Source organism: Octopus sinensis, linkage group LG14 (genome assembly GCF_006345805.1).
Source record: "Octopus sinensis linkage group LG14, ASM634580v1, whole genome shotgun sequence".
Lineage (NCBI taxonomy): Eukaryota > Metazoa > Mollusca > Cephalopoda > Octopoda > Octopodidae > Octopus > Octopus sinensis.
This window is the reverse complement of record NC_043010.1, coordinates 3,912,598-3,925,544: the sequence shown is the minus strand read 5'-3', so window position 1 is coordinate 3,925,544 and position 12,947 is coordinate 3,912,598. Positions and strand designations below refer to the sequence as shown.

The following is a 12,947-nucleotide window of genomic DNA, read 5'->3' as shown; positions in this document are numbered from 1 at the left end:
TTTGAGACATCATAGTTTTCAGCCAACATTTTTTTTTTACTCCTTTTATTTAGTTTGAGTGTTTTCAGGAAAAGTATTATTTTCTCTCTTTCAATAATATCGCAATAGACATTTCTTTGATAGCACTAGTTCTTTCATTTCAGATTTCTGAATTTTTATTATTATTATTATTATTATTATAAGACAAATTTCTTTCTTCATATTGACGTAGATCACTCAAATCTTAAACCTTTCTTTGTAATGTTTATTATTGATAATTCTTTTACTTTGATTATGGATAAATCTATGTTCATCAAATAAGAACTGAACTGATAAGCAAAAAAAAGTAACAGTGATATTAAGATTTTGTAAATGGGGGGAAAAAGTGATTGATGTTTCAGTTTATGAAAAAAAAAACCACCTAGTTATCATAGGTTTACAGGTTTCTTTTAACAGGTATGAAGGTATTTTCAAACAGTTGCATGTCTATACTTATTGATAGATTTTTCTTTTCTTTTACATTAGCAATAAATAAGTGTATATATAACAATTATTTAGTGTTTTTAAGAATATACGTGACTCATCTCTGTATTAAATCTACTTCTTTACAGCTGGAATCTGAAGCAGAATTTCCGTTTTCCTTCCATGGGAACCATAAACAGCCTGTTATTGGTTGTAGCAGACATTACATACACACTATACTTGATAGAAATGTAAACCTCTCTCTCTCATACTCACACAACACAGACCAAGCCACACAGTATTGCTGGCTCACATCAGCAGCAGTAACTGTACAACTCTACAGCAGGATACATACACAGTTCAGCTATCGGCACATTGGAGAAAAATTTGCAGTATTGGTAAGTGCTCACATCTTTTCTATTTCTAAAGACAGTTACTTTATATTGCATTCTATTACAGAAAAAGAAATTAAAAGTATCACTTTTAAAAAAAATCAAAATCAGATTCTTCATTTTACAAGTTAAAACGAATCAAGTGTTGTGAATTTTGAAAAGTATATAATATACTACAGTGTATAGATAACTATATAATGTTTAAAATTTTAAATATAGTCTACTTTTTAAATAGAGAGGGTAATCTATGCAGCTTCATAACTAAAATCTAATCATTAAAGAAATTATCTTTAGAGTTTAGTCTTATTACATGTACAATTACTTTAAGTTCTTTTCACAAATACCTAGAAAAATAAAGTTACATCACTCAGATATTTAAAAAAAGTAAATGAAAAGAAAAAGAATTGTTTATAATCTCAACTTAAAATGACTCTAGTATACTATTTATTAGTAGAAATTATTTTTCAATTTACTACAGAGAAATACTTTAAAGAGATTTTATTGAAGAAAGTTAACTCTGTTGAATACATTTTACTTTGTTCTTATGATAAACACATACTTTTTAAATAATTTTCATATAGCATTTTTAGAAATACTTTACTGAATATCTAACATTTAATCTATATGAATATCTCAATTTTGGCTATTTGGAAATATCACTAATTTAGTCTATTGTTGAATATTTGACATTTCATTTCAGTGAAGTATATGTGACATTCAGGTAATATAAAATTGGTGACATTCTGTTATTTAGAAATATCACACATTTGGTTTGCTTGATTTTTCTTTGTTTTTTTTTTTTTAATGTTATCAACCACATGATAATTATGTTTAACTAATATTATTTAGCAACATAGATACAAAGATATATATATATATATATATATATATATATATATATATATATATGTATGTATATATATTTATGTATATGTTTGTGTGTGTGTGTATATATATATATGTATATATATATTATATATATATATATATATATATATATATATATATATGTATATGTATGTATATATATATATACTCACACACACACACACACCACACACACACACACACATACACAAACACACACACACATGTAAGACAGGTATTCAAATATTACAATATTTTATCAAAAATTAGTGAAACGAAATTAGTAAATAATATAATATATTTTGAAGACTATATGCAATAGCTTTTATCAGACACTAAAGTATTTTTGTGGAAACTTACATTAAATACACACAGAGGCATATGCATATATATATATATATATATATATATGGGTGTGGGTGTGTGTATCAACAACACACATATATACACAATAAATAAATAAATATATATATGGGTGGATGGATGGACATAGATGATAGAGAGATATGGATATGTATATACATACACATATAAACACAAAATACACACAACACAAATACATAATGCATAGATAAAAATCATACACAAAAAATATACTGGCACACAATGCATTAAATTTCATATAGAGGTATGCTAGTGTATATATTGTGATGATATGTGGAAGCAACAACATTGCAGTATGAATGTATATAAACACAAAATATACTGACAGTAACAATACTTCCAGACAAACATCATATATAATGTGTGTATATATGCGTGTTAGTTTAAATGTGTATGTATAAGTAGGTATACCTAATTAAATACATATATGTGTATATGTATATATATATATATAGATGGATATACATATATGTTTATATATGTATGTGTATAAACAATATTTGCATGGAGGTATTGTTACTTTCAATATATTTTGTGCTTGTATATATTTACATACTACAATGTTGTTGCATCCACATATTACACACACACACACACACACACACACACAAATAAATAAATATATATGCATATTTGTATGAATGATGTTTCCATGAAAGTGTCTGCACATGTATGCGTATATACACTCACACATTTATATTACATATACATATATATATACATACATATATATATATATACCAGCCCTGATCAAACCATCCAGCCCATGTCATCAGCATGGACAACAGATGTTCAATGATAATGATGATGATGATGATGATGATGATGTGTGTGTGTACATGTACATATAAACATTGTGTCTGTGTATATATATATATATATACTTATATAGGCATATATTACACACACATTACATATATATACAGAATATACCAATGTACATTTAACTCAGTTACATGATAGACTCCTTTACAAGCAGTTGGTATATGTTGTCAATCTTTGAATGTATATTTATTTTAAACAGTGTATGACATTTTTAGATCTATTTGTTTACCTATGAAAATTGCATTTATCATTATTACTATTATTATTATCCTTATTATTATTATTATTATTATTATCATCATCATTATTATTATTATTAGCTTCTATACTTATAAAGAAAGGTGTAAAAATTAATATGAACATGTACAGGTATTGGCTATTATTAATTGCATTGGAATTATGTGATTAGTTATCAATAAGTACATCATATATTTCAAATTTTTATCATTCACATAGAAATTTCAAAACTGTTTATACACACTGAATGACTTCGTTTCTTGTCAAATGCAATTTAAATTGGTATTTTCCTTCTTTTATTCAACATTCATTCAGCCTACAAATTTTGTTAATTGTATTAAGATTTAATTGTATTAAGACTTCAAGCTAAAGTTGCAATTATAAGGCACCGTCTTTAACAATTACATTCTTTGAAAGTTAACTTAATCAATGTTAAAACATTACAAATTAAATTAGGCAACATGTATGTGATTCTCATATCATCAGTGATATTGTGCCAGAGCTAAAAAGTATACATATAAATTAGCTTAAATGCTCTAAAATGCTATATGTTGATCAGCTACATTTCAGTTAAATTAGATATCAATTTACAATATTACATCAAAGTTGTTCCTTTAGAAGATAATGCAGACTTGAAACAAAGATAAGCAAACTGCACTAAAGAAATCACTTTGCAATAATTAATACAGTTGCTTTGTTTTCTTTTCATTTGCTTCAATGTTTTATTGGTCATGTTGCAAGAATATAAATTTCTTGAATTTCAAGTGAGCTAATATGAGAGAGAGAGAGGGAGGGGGATGAGGAGAGGAAGGGGGGAGAAGTACTGGAATTAATGGTTGTATTAAAGTTTGAGAAAATGGTTCCAGATTATAAAGACATCAAGTTTATACTCACAGACATGATAGACTAATTTCCAGTTTGAATTCTTTGATACTTTTATTTTTAATAAAATATTAGATACTCCTTTTAAATATTTTATTTTGCAAGATTTATTAATTCCTATCTATTTAGCAACAGAAGTATTATTTGATGTAATATTTGCATTAAAACTTGAACATGGTTCTAATAATAACAGCACTGACCAGTGAAACAAAATTTAATCAATATCTGTATTCATATTAATGATGAAGAAATAATTCTGTTTTGTTCACAAAATTTATGCATCCCACCACCACTCAATACCTAATTTGTTCATTCTCATTTAACTAACATCTAAAGGTTCTATTCAAATCCAAACAACCAGCCAGAGGCTTCTGCAATCTTCAAGCCCCCTCCCCCCACTCAACACCACCCTACTCCACTCCACCATAACTGCTTTATATTGAAAGTGAGTTAACAAAACCCATTTTGACCGCTCACCTTCATTAACCTGGAAGCATTCCTCACAACCTTTTTCATATCCACCTCTAGCATCTTTGAAGAACATCTTGAATCAAAGATAAGGCCTGCTTCCTCACCTCTAACCTCAATCGTTACCACCTTCCTAACCCAATCCCACATGTAATCTCTTACTTTCTTCTTGTTAGAAGTCCAACTAGCAGAAGACTTGTCTCATCAATGAATTGTGAGCAAAGCAGAAAAAAAACCCCTTTGTTGTTAATGTATTCTTTTCAGATTAATCTCTTCACTACATTGCCTGCACGATTTGCTCATTAATAAGGTGTTGTTGCCAAGAAGATAATAGTCAATGTGGTACAGCATAGCAATTCTTACACTGTTTACTTCATTTGAAGCAAAAAAGAAAAGAAAAAAAGAAAAGAAAAAAAAAAGAAAAGGAAAGGAAAAGAGGAAAAAAGAAAAGAAATCAAGATACTTCACCCATATTCTATTTGATTGAACCTTCCCTGCTTATATCCTGCAGAACCAAATTTCTGCATTAAATCTTGCCAGAATCTAGGTTACAATGAGTTTCCCCACAGAAAGGATATTAATCAGCGGTAGGCCTAATAGAAAGACTAAGATATTGGCTCTGATAAGAAAATTTATTTTCTCATGGTGGTTAGAATGTACTGCTTACAACTTAGATACAGCATTCAGTCTACAACATACATACTACTGTTTTACAGTTGATTTAGAAAATTTGATCATAATAGAGGCAATTTATTGAATGATTACAATGTCAATTTGACTATGGAAAAATTTATAACATCTGAAAAATTCAAAGCTGAAAATATGCTTAAAAATATTGAATACTACAATATTGAACCACTGAATAATATATATTGTCAGCTAAAGACTTTTTCTTTTAAATATTATCAATAATAGAAACAACACCTTGTAAATTCTAAATATTATCTTACAAAATATTAAAATGTGAAACATATGTATATTTTCTTGATATTTTGTTGTTAATAGGTTTTTGAGAAGTACATTTCTTTTTTTGGTTTCAGATTTACTATCAATGACTTCATAAAATCATTATAAAGATAATGTTGGTGCCAATATTGTTACTACTATTTCTTCCGAAATTATCACAAACTGTTGACATAACCTATAATGTGAAAGAGAACCAAGCTCCAGGCACATACATTGGAGACATTGCTATTGACTCACATTTAGGAAGCAGTATTCCATCACAAGATCACAGTCTTCTTTGGTTTAGCCAACTTACTAGCAGTTCTCAGCTATTTAATGTCTCTAAGACAGGGAAATTTTATACCTCATTAATATTAGATGCTGAATCTCTTTGTAAATACAAGACAGAATGTTTCAGAATAGTAGATGTTGCAGTCAGCCACAAAGAATCTTTTGTAAAAATATTAGAAATCAAAGTTATTATTGAAGACGCCAATGACAATCAACCTAAATTTCCAGAGAAACAAGTAGAAATAATGTTCTCTGAAAGAGACAGCATTGGATCTTGGACAGCAATACCAAATGCTATGGATAATGATGTAAGCATTCAAAGTTCACGGATAACTTATCATCTAAAGAAAACAAAACAAGAACCTTTCACATTATCTGTTTTCAGAAACTTAGATGGTTCTGCTAAACTTGGAATAGTTTTACAAGAGAAACTTGACAGAGAACTGAAAGATTCTTATCAACTTCAAGTTATTGCAAAAGATGGTGGCCATCCCCCTAAAGAAGGTGTTCTAAATCTCCAAATATTAATTCGAGATGAAAATGACAATTCCCCAATTTTCTCCCAAAATATTTACAATGTTTCTATCAAAAATAGTTATCAAAGATCAATGCCTATAGTCACTTTATCAGCAACTGACTTAGATTCTGGTGAAAATGGTAAAGTAATGTTCCAGTTCAGTTCCAAAACATCAGAGAGTGCCAGAGCCTATTTTAAATTAAATGAATCAACAGGAGAAATCTGGCAACTGCAAAAGTTTCCACCAGGATCAAAAAAATTATACAAACTGTATGTTAAAGCCAAGGATGGAGGAAATCCATCTTTGAGCTCAGTTGCTATGGTTTTAGTGAATATAAATAGTCAAGAGAATAATCCTCCTGATATAGACATGAATTTTATATCAAAATCAGCAGCACATCTAGCCAGTATTTCAGAGGGAGTAAAAATTGGTAGCTTTATTGCTTATGTAAAAGTCACTGATAATGATATTGGACAGAATGGTGAAGTTCATTGTTTGCTTCACCATGATAAGTTGCAGCTCCAAGGTCTTGGAAGAAATAAATATAAAGTTATAGTAAAAAAGGTTATAGATAGAGAAAGTAAGAGTTATATCAATTTTACCATTTCTTGTGAAGATAAAGGATTTCCACCCCTGAAGACAGACAAACATTTTTATATACAAGTAATGGATATAAACGATGTACAACCAGAATTTATCAAATCCTTATTTAGATTCCAAACATATGAAAATGAAGAAGCAAACTTTCCTGTGGGCTTTATAAATGCCTCAGATCCAGACTTAGGATCTGGAGGAGAATTAAAATATTCCCTGTTGAATAACAATGAAGATATTCTCCCATTCAAGATTTCAAACTTTGGATTTATTTCAACAATTTCAACATTAGACCATGAAAAACAAGATGTTTATAAGTTCAAAGTCTTGGTAGAAGATAAAGGAATACCCTCTTTAAGTGATACAGCAAATATAATTGTTGAAGTGATGGATAAAAATGACAACGTTCCATATTTTACATTTCCTAGTGTTGATCCCTTTAATCTGGATGTCCACTACCATCCACAAAGTAACACCGAGATAACAACATTAAGAGCTTCTGATAGAGACAGTCATGTGAATGCTTTCCTCAGATATGAAATATTTGGAGGAAATAACAGACAATTATTCTCAGTTAACCCCTATTCTGGTGTTATATCATTCTCTCGTCCCATTTACCAAAATGATGCTGGATCATATACTTTGAACTTAGTTGTCAAAGATAGTGGCACTCCAGTTTTATCAGCAACCACTACACTGTCTTTGACACTAACTGTTAGCAATACAACAGCCAGAATGTACACAGCTGAAGACACGGAATCAGACAACAGAATTCATATTAACTTGATGATTATAATTGTGGTAGCAGCAGTGATAGTTTCTGTGGCCATTGTAGTTTCAGTGATAGTATGTGTTGTCCATAAAAGGCATCAAAGAGACGTCCAGTACGCTACAAACAATGAGTTTGTTGGTGAACAAAGACAGTCAGGATATGTCTGTGAACTAATGTCACCTAAATATGATATCCCAGTTGCTATGGTAACAGATGCAGACTGCAATCGCACCCCTAAAGCAACACTAATAAGAAGAGACCCAAATTCTGATTATGAACCTGGGTGTGACTGGGAAGTTTCCTCTGCAGAAGTCCATCCTCAGTTCCTTACTACACAATCTCACCAGGTTTGTATTTTCCTTCATTCCTACTTCTCTTTCTTTTGTTTCCTTTCCTGCAATTATCAATGTTTATTACACCAGAAGTAATTTCCTCTAAACCTATGTTCAACTTTACCATTAAGCTGAAATTTCTGTAGAATACACATTACATCACAGATTATTATAGCTTATGCAGTGGAGTTAAGAAGCCTTCAATGATTTATATAATAGGTTAATTGCTTAGCATTAAAATTCATAGAAACGGAAATTATATAAATCAGAGAGTACAAGAAAATGGCGAAAATAATAAATATTTTCATAAACAATAATTTATCTTCCTTAGCATTTAAATTTTCAAAAGATATAGAAAAATGAAGAACTAAAATGCAAATATCCCACTTGGGTTTCCTTCTATCTTGAATGACAGAAATTTTCCTGTAGTTTATTTTTATATTTATTCTTCTATTCCCTTAAACTCTGAGTAAGATAATTTCCATTTTCATCCTTAGGAAACTAGTCAATTTGATATTCTCAAATTACCTTCAGAGATATTTATGATTTTAAAATGGTTATTAATATGCATGCCGTTATGGAAAGGATTTACACAACAATGTATATACATACCATCTCTTCTAACATATGATATAAATAATTATAAGCTGCATTTTACAATAGAATACATAATATAACAGAGAATAAATTATACCCCATATAACAGAATACATATCATTTCATTTAGAAACAAGTGATTCATTATGCATTGACATAATAACATATCACAAATTGCATACCCACGTGTATAAGCAGATGTGAATCAAACACATTAACATTATTGCTAAGGATACTTAATACTAGCAATGAAAAAATTCTAAAAGTGTTTACATGAACTTTTTTTCAGCTATTTACATGATTAATTGTATTTTCTAATTAATATGCAAGAAAAAAAACATTAATTATCACAACACAGCATCTCAATTAGATTAAGCATAGAGATAGTAATTAGAGAGAACAATTTGATTATAGCAAAACTGATATTTTAAAAAATATTTTTTCTAATAAATCATTAGTATTGACCTATCTTGTTGATGCCAATGTTTTGTAGTTAGACTTTTAATTCATGATTCAATACTATTTTAAATTTAATTTAGTAATAATGCTATGTCAAGTATCCATATAAACTTACTGATTGACAGTAGTTTTATCCCTTATACATTTTAGTCTATAATTCCAGATGTAGTTTTACATTACAGTGGTCCGCCTATTGTATTTACAGATCAATTTTCTCTCAAGCAGGGCCTCGGACATAGGCCAACATGAGCCTATAATTGTGTCTCTTGACCGTCTTAATGACATATCAACAATCCCATCAAATGCAGAAAATAATCAAGAATGGAATGAAAGAAATGCTGGACATTATGAAACTCTACCAGGTATAAATTTGACATTATTCTTGTAATAAAAGATTAAGTTTATTTTCATAAAATCTTGTGACTTTTTAGACGATTTTAAAACAAAAGAGAAATAAATTATATTTTACATGAGAGTTGTTAATATTTCAGGCATAACATTTCTTTATTCAAACCATTTCATTCCAGAGCATTTTTAAACATAGACTCCAATATTCATTTATCGTTTGTGAGTTGGAATTTCAACTACTCTTATCAACAGGATTAGTCTTTTATTTAGAATGTAGCAAAAAACTAATGCTAAGCACACACGTTATCTTCAAGAATGATGCAGAATACAATAATGTGTGTTCATATAGTTATATACATGTAACCATTTCTATATGTGAGTATATATATATGTATGTATATACATGTATATATGTTTATAAATTTATGTATATAAATACATGTACACACACACACACACACACACACATGCACATGTATAATCAACAGCAGCAACAACAAGACTAGAACATTTTAAATTCCAATAAAATTAACTAATGCTGACATAAGTTGTAAATATGAAAGGCACTTGGTGGAAACCCCAGAAGTTTTACAGAAAGAATATACTCCAAACAGCAGTAAGAAACCTGAAAATATTGCAAACCCGTCATTGTCGTTGTCATCAACATCATCATCATTTAACATCATCATCATTTAACATCCATTTTCCATGCTAGTATTGGTTGGACAGCTTGACATACCAGGAACTGGTATGGCCAGGGACCACACCTGGTTCCATAGTCTTGGTTTCTATGACTGGATTCCCTTCCTAATACTAACCACTCCACAGAGTGTACTGGGTGCTTTTTATGTAGCACAAGAACTGCAGCAACAATAACTTATCACTTAATTTTACCATAAAGGCTGGTCCATTCATACATGTTATGAAAAAGGTTTATAATATATGTGAAGATACACATAAGTATATTTATATAAAAATGAAGAGTGGAACAAAAATAAGGACGACCCACCCACACATGAGTTTGAAGGCACCACCTCGGTTGCTTCAGGGCATCCCATGAACATAATCACCTTTTGTTACTGGTACCAATTTAGCTGTTTTCCTTTCTTCTCCCTTAATGGAAATATAGCCCTGGAATAAGTTCTTGAGTCGTAAAGGATTGTAAAGACTTGCATATTTACGTACTAATTCATATCGTATCCACACAATCTATAATATTATATAGAAAAAATGATAACAAGCAACACATCAATGTCCATGCGTTTTTGTTTTTTTATCTGCTAAAGTGTAAATGACTGTTTTTCTTTTTAAACTCAGTATTAATATTTTGCTCCAAATTTTCTTTAGTAGGTGTAATTAGTGCTACATTGGTTTGTAACTAACTTTTCTTCCTGCTCACCCTGAAGATGCTTGCTTATATTATTAATTACTGACAATTAAAAAGAATTTAAAAAAATCTAAAGGGCAAAATTTTTGTCAAGTGATGGACTTGAGACACGATTATTGTGAAATCTTACATCAAAATGAATTGGATATAATCCCACTTTACAGTTTTATTAAAAATAACCAGGTGCTTCAACATAGATCAACAACGAACATGACATTAGTAACAACACTGTTTCCCATTCATCCTCATACCAAAAACCAGCTGTCTCTCCATCACATTCTTCTCAATCTCTTCCATTACACTCCTACTGTCTCTTCTTTCACTTTCATAGTTATTATCCTTTCCTATTCAATGCTCTTCGTCATGAATATCTTGAAAGAGTAAGACAATGTAGAATAGAGAAGAATTTTTTTGTTTTATTCTTGCTGTAACAAGGCAGTCAATCAAATATTGGTGCCATGATATAAAGCACCCAATACACTCTGTAAAGTTGTTGGTGAGTGAACAGAGACAACATAATCAAGTAGATAAGATGGTGTTAGGAAGGGCATCTACACATAGAAATCAAACCAAAAGTGAAATGTATAATTACGATGTCAATCTTGAACCAGATTACAAAGGTAATAACTCCGAATGAGAACTAACTTGTTATGATCCATCCAATCCATGCCAGTATGTAAAGCAGATGTAAAATTGCAATGAGGATGGTGAATAATTTATTTATTAATAATTACCATTACTGCTGCTACTACTACTGCAATTTATTTACTGATAATAATTTCTATCATGAGTAAAGAACAAAACTGACCTATACATACACTCATACACTTTACGACTACATTATTTAATCATATGAGTAATATGACATAGAAAAGAAGTTTGTATACTTTTACATGCATATATATTTGTTGACATTCATGTTTATAGTTTCACATGCAAATACGTTCACATGTGATTTTATATTATTGAATCTTTATTCTTGTACAGGTCTAAAGTATTTTCCGCAAGAACAGACTCCAAGTTCAGGTAAGAAGCCCTTACTCCAGCCACTCAGCAAACCTAAAGATTTTGGCACATCCAGCAAATGTATGAACCAACATTACTTTAGATATTTTAACCAAGACAAAAATATCATAAACTTAAAATCTACACAAGTTGATGTAACCAATCGCTGCTTGTATTCACAAACTTGACAATCTACAAATAAGGGATATTTTATCATATAATAACTCTAACTCTTACCAAATAAAAGTTACTATACTCACGGGATATTTTTATGTGTAAATTTTACAAGAGCGTATCTCAACACTATTCAAAGCGTAGTCTGTCAGAGAACTATGCTCACAAAATCCATTTAAGCACGTAATGTAAGTAACTTGCATGTCTGCTATCAAATAATAAGGACTGCTGTTTGGAAACTAATGTAAATACTTAGATATGTCTGTTTGCTACAGCACTGACAGTAAAAAGAGTTAACTCAATATTGTTATATGAGGCTCTACTCATGCATAAATTCTCTTCACAACATTACATCTCTGTTACAAGCATCTTTTATGTTGCCCATGGGGTCGGCTACTTTGCTGTTTTTTGAGAGAGAAGTAAATGATCCTAAACATCAATTGAATACTACCCAGTATACTTGAACGATGTGCAAACACATACGCCATTGAACTGGAACTAATCTACTGGACAGATTTCAGTGTACTTCAGAAATAGAATTACAGGTCCTACTACAATGTAGCTATTTCAAATACCTTATTCAATTTTAATAGTCTATGTCAAAGCAGTCATTCCTGAGACATGCTTTCCTCTGATGTATAGACCTCATCTAACATCTAAAGTAACGCAGCATTAACCAACAATTAAATTATCTCCAATGAAACAACCAAATTTCATACAGCTCTCAACTTGCAATAGTTGCTGTGGAAAACAAGGCCAATTTTTGCCAACCATGAAAGGATATAAATCTATCTTACAATCTGCTACACTGCTTCACTTATTGAAACGATATACAGAGATACTAATAGGTTTTTCTTTCAAGTAACAAAAATAAAAACAATATATATATACTGAAAAATGAATGGATTCTTCAACAATAACATTATCATTTACTTTATTGCATTATTAACCTGATATTAACCCAAATACATATTTCAGCATGTGTGGACATGCATGCACACACATACATTTACATACCTAGCTACACAC

The 12,947-nt window shown here is 30.1% G+C and overlaps 1 protein-coding gene across 4 annotated transcripts in view; it reads left to right on the top strand.

Moving 5' to 3' along the window:
* LOC115218950 (protocadherin gamma-B6) overlaps positions 1-12,947 on the top strand; it is a 49,970-nt gene that overhangs the window by 10,216 nt on the left and 26,807 nt on the right. For 2 of the 4 annotated variants that reach the window (XR_005001988.1, XM_036509252.1), the window contains exons 2-5: positions 591-839; positions 5,537-7,963; positions 9,210-9,366; positions 11,727-11,765. Coding sequence is in view for 1 of the 4 variants with exons in the window: in XM_036509252.1 (XP_036365145.1) it covers positions 5,576-7,963; positions 9,210-9,366; positions 11,727-11,765 (2,584 nt within the window). In the remaining 3 variants the exon portion in view is untranslated. Of the gene's footprint in view, positions 1-590; positions 840-5,536; positions 7,964-9,209; positions 9,367-11,726; positions 11,766-12,947 lie in introns of those variants that run through there. The other 2 variants (XR_005001989.1, XR_005001990.1) reach the window with 2 other exon arrangements.